General features: G+C 38.1%; 1 protein-coding gene across 5 annotated transcripts in view; it reads right to left on the bottom strand.

Annotated features, from left to right (window-relative positions):
* The window catches only part of HMCN1 (hemicentin 1), a 483,427-nt gene that overhangs the window by 250,984 nt on the left and 218,306 nt on the right, over positions 1 to 14,137 (bottom strand). For 4 of the 5 annotated variants that reach the window (XM_045452692.1, XM_045452695.1, XM_045452691.1 and 1 more), the window contains 3 exons: positions 5,587 to 5,728; positions 4,111 to 4,238; positions 1,785 to 1,898 (listed from right to left, as the gene is read on the bottom strand). In XM_045452692.1, the coding sequence (XP_045308648.1) occupies positions 1,785 to 1,898; positions 4,111 to 4,238; positions 5,587 to 5,728 (384 nt within the window). Of the gene's footprint in view, positions 1 to 1,784; positions 1,899 to 4,110; positions 4,239 to 5,579; positions 5,729 to 14,137 lie in introns of those variants that run through there. The other variant, XM_045452694.1, reaches the window with a different exon arrangement.

The following is a 14,137-nucleotide window of genomic DNA, read 5'->3' as shown; positions in this document are numbered from 1 at the left end:
TCCCTAACCTCCCATTGTCTCATCCCTAGCAGAGGTGGAAAAGGAGAGCCCAGCTGCCTCTTCCCCCTTTCTTTCTGGAACCAGTCTGCATCAGAGTTTATCCTCTAATTTTGTTCTTGATGATCCAGACTCTGCATATGCAATAAATGCTTGCCTGGTGCAGATAGGACAGTAGGTTGGCCTATTTCTGGGGTTTATGCCTACTGTGCATACTGTTGATGAACACTGGAGGATGTCTTCTAATTTGGTCCGTCAGTGTTTAACGTCCACATTCTATTTCTGTTGTTTCATAACTGAGAGAAATGGAATATATTTAAATGGGCCCATTGAACTTCAACATCTTTGGTTTAGAAAATTAAAAGACAATCAATTCTAGAATCTTCCATGTGGTCACTGCATGGCTCCCTAACTCCTCCTTACCTTCCAAGCCATTTAGGGGACCCAGGTTAACATGAAGACTAAGTTTACCCAGAAAAGTAGCCTCAATTTGGGAAAATAAAAGACTTTCTGTGTGACTCTGCTATCTACAGGCAGAGAAGTCGGCAGGTCACATTGACTTTTAAAAAAGAGAACTACTGCTTCTATAACACATTTTTTTCTGGATTTATTTAATTATGATGTGACTTTGACACTGATTATCTATTTCATTTGTAATTCAAAGACTTAAGATTTTTAAATAACTAAAATTACAGCTTATGGTAACTGAAATAAACCTAATTAAGAAGCAAATCCAGAAACACTTTCTTATCAGAGAAAACATGAAGACAAAAAATCATTTAACATAGAAAACCATGAAAATAGCATTACCTCCTAGTTTTTCTGTTTTTGATTTGTATTATTTAAATGTGTTTGTTTTCTACATAAAGCCTTTCTTTTTCACCTCATGTTCCCCAAGAGTTTGAACCCGAGGTGAATTCATAATTTTGTGATTATGACATCAACCCGTTGCTATGGGAATGTCTGTGATTTAACAAACAGAATCACAACAATAGTTCTTTGTACTGTTTAGCATTTTTCATCTGAAGATTAAAAAGTATTTTGCAAACAGCATCTCAATAATCCTAGCAACCCCTCCCTGTTAGAGTGTTTGCGGGAATTTTTCTTTCTCATATATTGGAAGAACTGAGACAGAAACAGAAGCAGGACGTTTTACACAGATATCTACTGTCAGCATCTGAGCCTGGACCAGGACCCGAGAGTATTCTTACTAAGACAAACAACACATGACTGTTATTTTATTATAGAATCACAAAGGTGTAATCTTTATGTTACGAATGTAGGGAGAAAATTTCCATGCTTGATATAAACATCTACTATGCATGATGATGCCCATCACACTGTCTTTCAACTACCTGTAAGCTTTAATGTTATGTCTTTTTTTGAGCACTTTATAGAAAGTGTCCTTGGGAATCTAGAAAACTTTCTAATAGTGACAGCTATTATCTCTAAGTGAATTGAAATCAGGAAAGCCATTTTAAACGTTAACAGAGTATTCTTGGACAATTTTCTACAGGAAACAATCCTAAACTAACAAAGAGAATGTTCAGCTGGATTAGCAAAGGCGAACTTTTCCTGCTTTGATTTTCACGGTCCTATAATCCACACCAGATGTCAAATCTTGAAATTTAGAGTTCAGAATTTTGAACTATTGTCTCTAGTGAGATCATAAACACATTTTATGGGGCTGCTAAGTCACACACCAAAACAAAATTTTAACAAATCATTTTTTTAAAAGAGAAAACAAAACCAAGTGAACCAGACATGAACATATTTAAGAAATGTACCTTTGAACCACTTAACTCGAGGTGGAGGAATACCAGAAGTTTTACATTCCATAACTGTTGTATCCCCAAGAGCAACCAAGAGCTCGCTCTGAACTACGATCAACTTCGGGGCTTCTGAAAAAAACAAACATGCAAATCGTCAACATCTGGCTCAGTGCCACGTGGACCTTGTTCATGATTACACTGAATGAACCAATTTAGCAAAATCTACCAGTATTTATGAGCTTGTGGTTATTTCAATGTTTATAAACAGATTGAAACTCTTATAATGCAAGTGTTCATAGATAGATGTGTGTGATGAAAAGATTATTTATTAAGGCCAAAAATATATATTAGGCAAAAATAATTCTGATAAAAGAGTACAAAAAATTAGGAAATTAATTGAAAGGTCTTTATGAAAAAAAAGAGATATATAAGGAAAGACAAATCTTAGAAATCTGAACACATCTTATAGAAATAGTAAGTAATACTGAAGGAACAGAGAGAAGAGTAATAGTAATAAAAATATCAAAAGAGCTATGATAAGGCTGACTTGGCTAAATTATGAGGATAATATAATTGTAGATGAATTTCTTGTAATATTTTCTATGTGATTTTAAGGATATTCATGTTTCACTACAGAGAGAGGGTTGTAGTCTAAGGCTAAAAGTTCCATCTATAAAAAGTAGAGTCTCCATTCTCTTTTTGCCTTTGATGCTAAATACATACATTCTCTAAGTTTCTTTGCCTAATTCTTTAGAGTTCACTCATACATTTTTCTCTTAGCTGGGCATGTTAGGACTTTCTAATTTCAACTGAAGTAGTTTAAAAGAAATTGAATTAACTTCTCAAAGATCATGTTATCCCTCTCCTAGAAAGAAAGCTTTCAGTGAATTCATTCCACAATTCTCTAGTTTGGCTTTCAAAAATCATACACTGGTACAGAGCTTTCTCTTGTAACTTACCTTCCATAACACTTTCTTACTCATCACAAGGTACAGAGCAAAATGGTAGCCCAAAGCACCCCCTACCCTCTCCTATCTTCCTGTTTTTGCAAAGCTGTTTCCTCTGCCTGAAATGCCCTTTGCCACAACTCTTCTAATCCCACTTGTTCCTCCAGACTGAGCTTAAGTCCTGCGTCCTTTGAGAAATCTTTACAAATTCCCAGTCAGAATTAATCTTCCTCTCCACCAGTCCTCTGCTATAGTACTAGTCTGTCTGCTTTCTTCTATATCTCTATGTATAGCCATTCTCATTATGCAGGCTCTCAAAAAGTAAGGACTTCATAACATACATCTTTTATTTCACATTCCACAATTTTAGATACTCTGGGCAATTAATAAGGTGAATAAGTGGGTCAACTATTTTAGCTTCTTTGTGAATGAACTGAAATTTGTGTCTATGATTCAGAATCTATTTCAACCCGCTTTCTACAGTCCCACTGTCTATCTCTTCTCTAATCTTCCAAACTTACCATGTGCCTTCCTCATTTCTATCAATGAAGACCACTTCTTTCTATGCTTTCAGCTTTGATATTTACAACACTTTTGCTACCTCCCTCATCTATACACACCAAATTACAATTCTTAATTTTTATTGTAGCTTTCTTACTCTCCACTGCCAGTTTCACTACCTTACCATAAATGGCAGGGTAGACTGCTAGCCATTAATTATTCACAATTACAAACTAACACTGAACATGTCATGTCCTTGTCCTTTATTTAAGAAAGACCAAATTAAAAGAAATACTCTATTCTGTTATATATTAGAGTATATGATTATATTAAAATATGTTAGATTATATATTATATGTTATTATACATTTTATTATGGAATATTTATTATAATTATCACAAAATGCATCCTCAATAAATGCTTGAGTTTGGAGGGGAAAAACTGAAGATGCAAAGTGAAATAACAGCTAGACAGGATAAATGACATAAATGTTATAAATATGTCATTACTATAGAAATACTATAAAGCTTTAAATATAAGTTAAAACTATAAAATGGAAGTTGAGGTAAACTAGAAAGGATATAGAATTTATTAATATGTAAGCAAAATATTGCAAAGAACAGAAAAGCCATGGAAAGATGGACTTTGTAGACAATCTGGGACTCTACCACAAGACGTAAGCCTCCTAGATTTCTACTGAATGAAGCTATCCACTCCCTGAACTTTTAACTTAAATGTTACAATATTTGCTTTAATTAATGTGTGAAATAAACAATCAATTATAAGACTGGTTATAACTGATTCCTAATATTAATTTTCAGAAAAGTACTTTTACATTGCTTGATATGATATGCATCCTATTTTAATTGCTTTTTAAACTGATTATACTTGCCAATATATCTAAGGGTAGAAGTCTGTTTGTCTGTTCCAGCTGCATTACTTGCCAGGCAACCATAAATCCCTGCATCTTTGGGAACTGCATTTTTGATAAATAAGGTACCTTCTGAGGTCATCCTATACCTATGGACAAAAGAAAGTAAAATTGAAAATACCCTGGTAACAGTATGAAGAAACTATAGTACCTCCTTACAAATATTTTAAACTTATATTTTTGATGCTGTTTGCAAAAACTATTAATGTCATCATTTTATAAGAAATATAGTAGACGTAGTAGTAATAATAATAACAATAATCATAACAGATGCCAGTATTCAGTACTTGCTATGTGCCAGAAAGTGCTCCAGAAGTTTTACGTTTATTAATGTTTTAAATCTTCACAATTACCCAGTGAGTTAGATACGATTATTATCTCTGTTTTACAGATGAGTAAAGGGAATATATAACTCACCCAAAGGCAGTTTGTAAATGGAAGAAGTGGAATTTGCAAACAGGCAATCACACTCTGTAAACTGCTATGCTAAATGATTCCTCACAATGAAAACCTGAGAGATACAATGCCTCCTGTCACACAGCAAGTCAGTGATGAGTCTAGAAATAGAATCTGGCTCATACCTAAGCCCTCCTCCTCAGACAAAACCCAGAGTAATGGAAGCTCAATAGCTGGAAGCTTCCTTGTTTCTGTTCCCCATGGTCATTGCATTCTGAGCGTGAGAAGATTCAATGTCTTTAAAGGCATCCAGCAGATAAAATATATCTCAAGGCAGTATGGCAAAAGTGACTAGGAATTACAAAGAATGTCTGCACACATTTTATTTATTTTTTTTTTTTAATTTTTTTTTTTCAATGTTTATTTATTTTTGGGACAGAGAGAGACAGAGCATGAATGGGGGAGGGGCAGAGAGAGAGGGAGACACAGAATCGGAAACAGGCTCCAGGCTCTGAGCCATCAGCCCAGAGCCCGACGCGGGGCTCGAACTCCCGGACCGCGAGATCGTGACCTGGCTGAAGTCGGACGCTTAACCGACTGCGCCACCCAGGCGCCCCTGCACACATTTTAATTAGAGCTACTGTTCCATCCGTGACATCTCCTTCTCTCCTATTAAATCCCATGATCATATCTTTAATAGATCAGTGGAAACTACATATTGCCCCCTAGAACATTTATTTTCCCCATTTCAATTATTCAAGGTAAGCCAAGGGTTATGGTGTCATGTTTCCAATGCAAAGTATTGTGAAGCTCTTAGTCCTGGCCATTAAATTCAAGACTGTAGAACATCCAACTCTGTCAAGTCATCATTTATTATTTTATGGACATTTCCTGGCCTATTTAGAAAATCGAATGCTGTGGATTTTGGTCAAAGCTCCCTCAACCATAGGGACTTAGTCACATTAGTTTTGTCCGGCTTTTGATTCATTCTAATTAATATTTCACTCAGTAAAAACAAAGAATGTGATACAAACCCAGTACCTGTGTGAACCCATGATAAACATATCATTAATGGTCCAGGTGATCTTTGGTTTGGGGAAACCTGTTGCAGAACACATGATGGAGACCTCAGATCCTCCTGTGAATGATTGATTCTTGGGCATCACAGTGACTTTGGGTGGTTCTGCAAATAGAAAGAAACATATATGACGAAATGGCAACTTATCCTGATGTTAAGAGCTTCCTATCTTAGCAGATTTGTAGGCTTCTTACCACACCTTTATTTTTATTTGCACTTTCAAGAATTCGTTTATAAAAGTAACAACCAAGTTGCAGCAGGGATTTGGGAGATCTTCCCCAAAGTTGACAGGAGTTGCAGACTCTGCACCCTGGCTCTCTGTGGCCCAGGTTGCATGAGACTGGGGTTCCTGGTCCCTGCAGAGCCCCTCTTCTCCCTGAAAGCCTGATGCTGTGGCTGGGACCCTGGAGCCTGCCACTACTCTGCAGTTCCAGGGCAGAGGGCCTTACTTCTGGCCATTTGTCCTGAGACCTTGCACCTCAGCCCAACCCTGTCAGGCCTACTGCTACTTCCAGATCCCACAGCATGAGAGTAGATGAGGCCTTGCCCTCAGAACTTGGGAAAGGTCCTGCTAACTCTCCTCTGGGGGACTTTAGGGACCTGGATTGGAGGCCAGTGACAGGAAGGGCCTGAATGAAAGCCATGGGAGCTGCAGGAGCAAGATACAGTGATATTTGGCAGCTGGAGCAGGTCAGGGAATTGGGAAGGGTCCCTCTGTCCACTCTCTCACCAGGTCCTGCCCCCCAGTCCTACTCTGCTCCATGGCCTTGCTTACTGGGCTGGCCTTGCAGTAACTCCATTCTCCTGGAGCGTTTTGAACATGTGGAAGAAGGTGGTCCTCATGGCCTAGGGGCAGATGTGGTCCATTCTCTTGAGGTGTCTTAGGTAAAAGAAAGTAGTCCTCATTGCCTGGGGACATCAATCATGGTGAGGTCACTGGTGGGGATGGCATCTAATATCTCCACCTTGAATGTCCCTGAGATAAAGAGCTTCCTTTTAGGGTGCCTGGGTGGCTCAGTCGGTTAAGCGTCTGACTTCAGCTCAGGTCATGATCTCACGGTTTGTGAGTCTGAGCCCCGTGTCAGGCTCTATGCTATCAGCTCAGAGCCTGGAGCCTGCTTTGGATTCTGTGTCTCCTTCTCTCTCTCTGCCCCTCCCCAACTTGTGCTCTGTCTCTCTGTCTCTCAAAAATAAATAAATGTAAAAAAAAATTAAGAGCTTCCTTTTGGGGTCACAGAAGGAGGAGAAGGTGGGGTATACCACAGAAATGATGGGCACCTAGACCTGAATTGCCAGGTAAAAGGCATCTTTCTTGAAAGATTGTCCTTCTGCATGTCCTCAGGGTGGATCCACATTCTGAGGTACTCTATGACCATGGGCTGGCCTATGTCAGACATCAGAGTCATGGTTTGTCCTGGAGCACTGCCAGTTGATGAAGATGTCCCCAAGACACATGATCAGGCCTATCATGGGCCCCATGAAGAGAATGCCTGCTTGGTGATCTACATGCAACACTTGTGGAGAGCCTCCAACAGGCCTATCATGTTCAGGACACTCTGGTGGTTAAAAAATGATGACTCAGAGTTGGCCCACTTCCACCTTCTAGTGGCCCTCTGTCTCAAAGTGAAGGGTTCTATATGTACTCGAAGAGCTGGACAAAGCAACTGATGATATTCATGTTCTCCACCATCTGACTGCTGTGGTGTAATAAGCAGATGACCCTGGCCATACTGGAGACTGCGAGGCAGAGCACACAGTACAAGGGGATCTTGGTTTAGAACTTGGCCATGTGGCTCAGCTGTATGAGCAGCAGCAGCAGCAGCAGCAGCAGAATGGTGGTCAGCCACGGCAAGAGCTCCATGACCAGGGCATCAATGAGACCACTCACCTGCAGGAGTGCCCTGTGGACCCAACTGTGCTGGCCTTGAGCCCCCTCCTTGGACTCCAACCCAGAAAGAGCTCTTTATATGACCCCCATCAGGGGTCTAGCCCAATCTGTACAGGGAAGGGACCAAAGGAATTTTAAAGCAGAGGAAGTAAATACTCTTTGAGAGTAAAATGAATTTGGTTCCAATGTCATGTTTCTGTACTCTAGTGTTTACCAGGTGGCCCCTTCCTACTTTGCTCCCACCAGCTGACCACTGGCTTCTGTCTGCTAAGTTGGAACTTCAGTATAAACCTATTCTCAGGAAAGGTCTCTACATAGGGCCTTTTGCCTCTTTCCATTTAGTGAACACAGGTTTGGAGCCACCACTTGTCCTGGCTGCTGCTCTTTATTTATTAGGTTGTAATTTGTTGAGGTGAGGACCATCTCTTTCATATTATTCCATATTACATGGCTTTCTACAGTATTTAATATCCCTTTCATGCTATACAGTGACTTGTAAATAACAGGCACTTAAAACTGTTGAGGAATACAGTCCCTTCCTAAATTGTAACTTGGCTCTGAGAATTTTTATGCCTGCCACTGCTCAAGGTCCTGCTATATTGATCATTTATCTCATGCCCATGGATTCACAGGAGACAACTTAACAGGAAATAGCAATTATTCAAAGTTTCCATTGCATACATTCCACTTCTACGGCAGAAAACAGACTTTTGAAAGTAAAGTAATGAATCAGGAAGTTATTGTCAAAAAGGATACAAAAATTCCCTGGGGTAACTGGAATGTTGATATATCTGGCCTAATCAATTCCACATTTTACATCTATATTACCACAGAATGTGAATTAATCTTCAAAGAAAGTACCATCAAAGAAATAATAATTTTCTTAGTGTAAATATTGCCCACTCAGTAAGATAAATGAAAATAAATTCACTTCCACAGTGTTTGAAATAGAAGTTATAGGTATTAACAAAAATAAATAAATTTAATAACATGTGGTTTTTGCACAATTATTATTTTCCAGGCTCTGTGTTAACCTGTAGGGAGACAATGATGAGCCAAACAGACATGGTGCCAACTTTCCAGTTAACTGCATTTTTAATATAAATGAGATAGAGAAATTCAATTAGTTAGATCTTTATATATTTATGATATATCTTTACTATAAGTTAGCCTGCAAATTGTGGCTTAATTTCACTAAGAAAAATTAGTCTGAGAAATCCTGATACATTTGAAGGAGATACAAGTGGTAACACTAGACCAGTAGGCTACACAACTGGATAAAACTAATTAGTGCCTAATTGCAAGCAGCTTACAATCACCCTCCTTTTTTTCCTGTTTACATTGTGTTCTTCAAATTATGATTGTCTTTGAAGTTAATGTTTAAAGGGTTTTTCCTGCCTGTGGAATTGGTTGATAGTCTTATTATTCCATGGATTCTTCTTGGTGAACATATGGCTACAGAAATACAGGAGGTCAAGGGCAGACTGCCCATGGCCAGTAAGTTCAAGTTGTGATTCCATCTGGAATCCATCAATTCTGAAATGCCAGAGGACTACACATGCTGTGGGAGTGTTTCAGATAATCTTTAGGGGATGAGGGGAAAAAGGAACACTTCTTTCTCTTTGGAATTTATTGAATACCCACATTTATTCAGTCCCACTTTCTGAAAATAAAATGTTTCTTATGCTTAGCTCATGTTGACCTAGGATTGCTGCAAAGATTCAGCAGCTCTTGGGATTTATGTCTAAACATGGTGCCTCCCGATAAAGTCTAACAGAATTGGCCTGGCATCTCTCCCAGCAAGAATTCCACTGTTAGGCTCTGTAGTTCAGGTATCAAAGTGAAAATAAATGTCAGTTACTCAAACCAGGATGCAGAGGGCTAAGAGGTCATTTCGCAAATAAAGCCTGGACATAGGGTGCTGCTCAGGGTCATGAAATCAGTCTGTGCGCATACATACAGATGGGATGACATCATCTCACAGAAGGTGAGAAATTTGCCATTGTCCTGGAAAGAATATTTCTGCTGACAACAAGAAAATCAGAAAGGAAATGAACAAACATGGAAGCAAAATTAGATTTCTGTCAAATAACAGTTGAATAAAGATGGTCAGAATGATTCAGCCTTCACTTGATTAGGTTAAATAAGGCTGTAATAGACCTCACTATAATTATTTCAACTGTTAGAATTTTTAATTTTCTAGAAAAACAGCTCCTCTTGTTTTAATAAAGTGGTTTAATGGAGCAGAACAAGCTTAAAAGCCTTAGTTCAACTCTATCAAAGTCTAGAGTCAAATTTTAGGCTTTGGGGGGAAGTAATCCATTCTTAGTTGGTTTTCAACCTTACTTCACCACCACAATAATCACCATTATCATCACCATTATCACCATCATCACCACCACCACCATCAACCACCAACATCATCACCATAAATAACAACTTGCTTTTCATTAGCCAAAACAATGGAAACATGGCGCCCTATTAGTATTAAGGCATTAATCCATTCTTTATATTTTAGTCATAAAAAAAGCAAAATAGGTGAGTTTTTACAATTTCTCACCAATGATTTAAAGAGATACACATAGATTATGATACTAAAAATAAAAAAAATTAATACTGTTTTAAGACTTAGGTGTCTTAGCACACTCTAAATGGCAAGGCTAGCAAAATGAATTGAAAATAGCTATTGTTCTGCCTGCAAAGGCTGTGGAAGATAAAATCTTGCCTAACTCTTGCAAATCTCCAATGTCAACCTCACACTCTCAAGACATATTTCCTGTTGGTGGTCAGCTGGATCTGACTTGTTGCTGTTTTGCCTCTGATAGGACATTCTCAAAGAAAAGATCTAAAAGACTTTCTCTTCAAGGTGATTTAATTATCACCAATAAATTAATCAGATGATGGAAATGCTCTGAATTATCTAAGCAACAATTTAAAATATTTTCACCACTGGCATGTGTAGATTACCTGGGCAAATTTCTTTGTGTTTCATCCTTTCACACAACAAACATTTATTGAGTACCCATAATTTAGACACTTTATAACCACACAGAACCCACAGAATACTGGATACAAATCCAAATTATGTACAATGAGGTACTAAATCTCCTTCTGGTAGTCAGCTCTTCAAATAGGAAGGTTGGCAAAATTATTGAGTGCCTGTTACATGGTAGGTATCTAACTCTAGGCCTATCATTTATTTTCCACAATAACTCTATGAAGTGTCACAGCCATTCTACAGATAAAGCACCTAACAAGCCTCAACATGGTTAAGTAATCCATGTGTCTGGTCTATGCCTCAGTGGGGATAACAAGGCACAGTATTATTGCAGATTAGTTAAATTAACATACATAAAACACTTAAAGCAATTGCTGGTGCACAGTAGGCACTATGTAATTTTTGCTAGTATCAATATTCCATTATACAGTAAAGTATGACGGAGAGTGATCAAATAAGTGACATAGCATTTAAAATAGGTGTGTCTATATATATTATCTAGGCATTTACAAATGAAACTTGATCACAATTCTCATACTTGCATGTTCTATTTAGATCACACATCCCACTAATAAATGATATGAAATATACCTTATTTGATTCTTCTGAAATGTAACAAGTTCTAGATACTCAAAATTTGTTAGAAATTTCAATAAAAATAGATAAATCTAGTTTTTCCACATTTTGCTGATTTAAAATAAACCACGCTAATACCTATGTCACCTGGCACTTGTTAGAAAGGGGATGTGATGATGTAATGAGCATATGGTTATGATAATATCAATTTCATACTGAGTGAAGTAATTCTGGTCATTAGGGTTTAACTTCATCCATCATCTTGAGAAATATTTCCTTTTTTTACTGCAACATTCTCTCTGGTGACGTGAACTAATTAGTGACAGACATCCACCCTTTCCTGACACCATAGAAAAAAAATTAATACTTCTAATGTTCATACAGACATAACATGGCAAAAAAAAAAAAAAAAAAAGGAAGCCTTGTCTGGCCCTTTGACTTCCATGTGGCAGCATGTGATTATGGAAGAAACGTCAGCTCTCCATGGAATATACTCAACAATTTAACCAGGATTCCCTTGTTCATTGTCAGCTTTAAAAATCCTCCTCATAAAGGAGCAACTAATAAAATCAGTAGACTTATTTCTTGTCCCCAGAGAAACAGGATGATAGTGTGTTTTAAACAAAACTTTAAACTCATACCATGTAATACATACCACACCATTTATTCTAACTTTCACTCCTCAGCCTGGTCAGTACAAGCATTTGGAAATAGAGCAGCCACGTCACCTTAAAATTGATAAACTGCTTTAGCCTCTTTCAAAAAATTTTGCCAAACTTACTCACATGATATAATTTTTAATTATGGTAAACTAAACAATACGTAAAAAAATCTTTATAAATTTTTCATAAGATAACTATCAGACTTTGTTACAAAATAGGTTTTAAATGTAAGCAGTGATTTGCTGGCATGTGCTGCGAGGGGAAAAGAAAGTACTTATGTAATGAAATCGAACATTGTTGATGTGACCCAGTAAGCCATTGAAATTCACATGGAAACATGAGAGATAAAGTTAGTGACCCAAATCTTCCCTATAGTCTGTTACTATTACTTTGAGGTCCATTCAGCAATTAAGGAACACACACCTATTGGGTGCAATTGTGTTTTTCTCTTTGTGCAGGGAGCTGTGGTTAAAAGGCGGGGGGGGGCAGTAAAAAAGTACCTCAGTACATATAATATGATTGGGGAAAAATGATGGTAATTAAGTACAAAATTGTGTGTCACAAAAAGAAAGAAAGAAAGAGAAAGAAAGCAAAAAGTTCTACAGAAGCCTGACTATTCAGAAAGATGGTTTAGTTGATGGCCATACCACCTGAATCTCCTCTGATCTTAGAAGCTAAGCAGGGTCATGCCTGGTTAGTACTTGGATGGGAGAAAGAAGGTGGTTTATGAGAGGAATTTCACATCAAAGGTAGGATTTAGATAGGAAACATTAAAGTCAAAATAGCTCTTTGAGCTAGGTCATAGAATCTGAGTGAGAACCATGTAATCTGGAGGTAGTCGGGATGCTTCTGTGACTCAAGCAATGGGCGTGGAATTGGGCAAATCATGGAAAGATAGAAGTAACAGAGCACAGGTAGAGCCAAAGCAGCCGAAAACAGGAATCCACTGAAAGTATAATGGACATGGAGCCTGGTAGAGGAAACATTCACTGGCCACCAGAAAATCAGTTCTGGATACTGAAGATGAAGACAGGTGTAGTACCTAGCCACCCTTTGGAGAAATTCGATACCAAGAAAATTCAAAACTCATACAGACACTACAAACTGTCTGCCTGATATTGCTCTAAGAGATAACATTTAGCAGCATGAGTAATATTTCATGGCAGAAAATAATCTGATAGTTTCTCTACTTTGAATTCATAATTAGAGGTGAAGTTTTAAGAACAAGTTCAAATATTTAGTTACCCATGTTAAAGAAACAGGCATAAAGGAAAAGACATAAGAATATCTGATTCATTTAAAGTGAATAGTATCCATATATTGAAAGGAAACATTTTTATTTTTTTTTCTCCATACATTGTTTTAGGAGGATAAAGGTTGAAGATAAAATGTTAAAAGTATTATGGAAGATGGGATGCCTGGGGGAGCTCAGTCATTTAAGCATCCCACTTAGGCTCAGGTCATGATCTAGCTGCTAGTGGGTTTGAGCCCCGCCATCGGGCTCTGTGCTGACAGTTCAGAGCCTGGAGCCTGCTTCAGATTCTGTCTCCCTCTCTCTCTCTGCCCCTCCCCCTTTCTCACTCTGTCTCTCTGTCTCTCTGTCTGTCTCTCTCTCTCTGTCTCTCTCAAAAATAAATAAACATAAAAAAATTAAAAGTATTATGGAAGAGTCAGTGTGTGGAGGGCTAACGATTGTCAATTTTATTCTGAGGTAATTAGGAAACCACAAAAAGGTTCTGAATGCATGGGCATTTAAGGGAGGGGCGCCTGAGTGGCTCAGTCTGTTGAGCATCCCACCTTACTCAGTTCATGATCTCACAGTTCGTGGGTTCAAGCACCACAGATCATGGGTTCAAGAACCCTTGAACCCAGTTCGTGGGTTCAAGGTTCTGTGCTAACAGCTGGAAGCCTGGAGCCTGCTTTGAATTCTGTGTTTCCCTCTCTCTCTCTGCCCCTCCCCTGTTCGTGCTCTGTCTCTTTCCCTCTCAAAAATAAATAAACATTAAAAAAAATTTTAAAGCAATCTTGGGGAAAATTCACCTGATTATACTAAGAATTAAAGTGAGGGAACAAAATTTGAAGGAAGTCCAAGAAAAGAGGATTTTAGTAGTTTAGGTTTGTGACATGCAAAGGGGATGACATGCAAAGTTACCAGGGATATAAGGAAGGGAGTGATTTGAGAGACACTGACAAACTGAACTAACTATGCATAGGGAAAGTGGGAAGCACCTGGGCCTAAACATATCATTATACCTGGGATAATTCCATCTGAACTCTAAATTTCACATTAGCTCATTCACACTGATCCCTATTAGCATTGCCAAGCATCCACTGATTCCAGCATTGGCCCACAGAAAATATGTCCCAATACATCCATAAATAAAAAGAGA

The sequence above is a fragment of the Leopardus geoffroyi genome, chromosome C3, assembly GCF_018350155.1.
Source record: "Leopardus geoffroyi isolate Oge1 chromosome C3, O.geoffroyi_Oge1_pat1.0, whole genome shotgun sequence".
Classification (NCBI taxonomy): Eukaryota; Metazoa; Chordata; class Mammalia; order Carnivora; family Felidae; genus Leopardus; species Leopardus geoffroyi.
The sequence above is the reverse complement of the archived record's forward strand: the minus strand, read 5'-3'. Positions and strand labels throughout refer to the sequence as shown.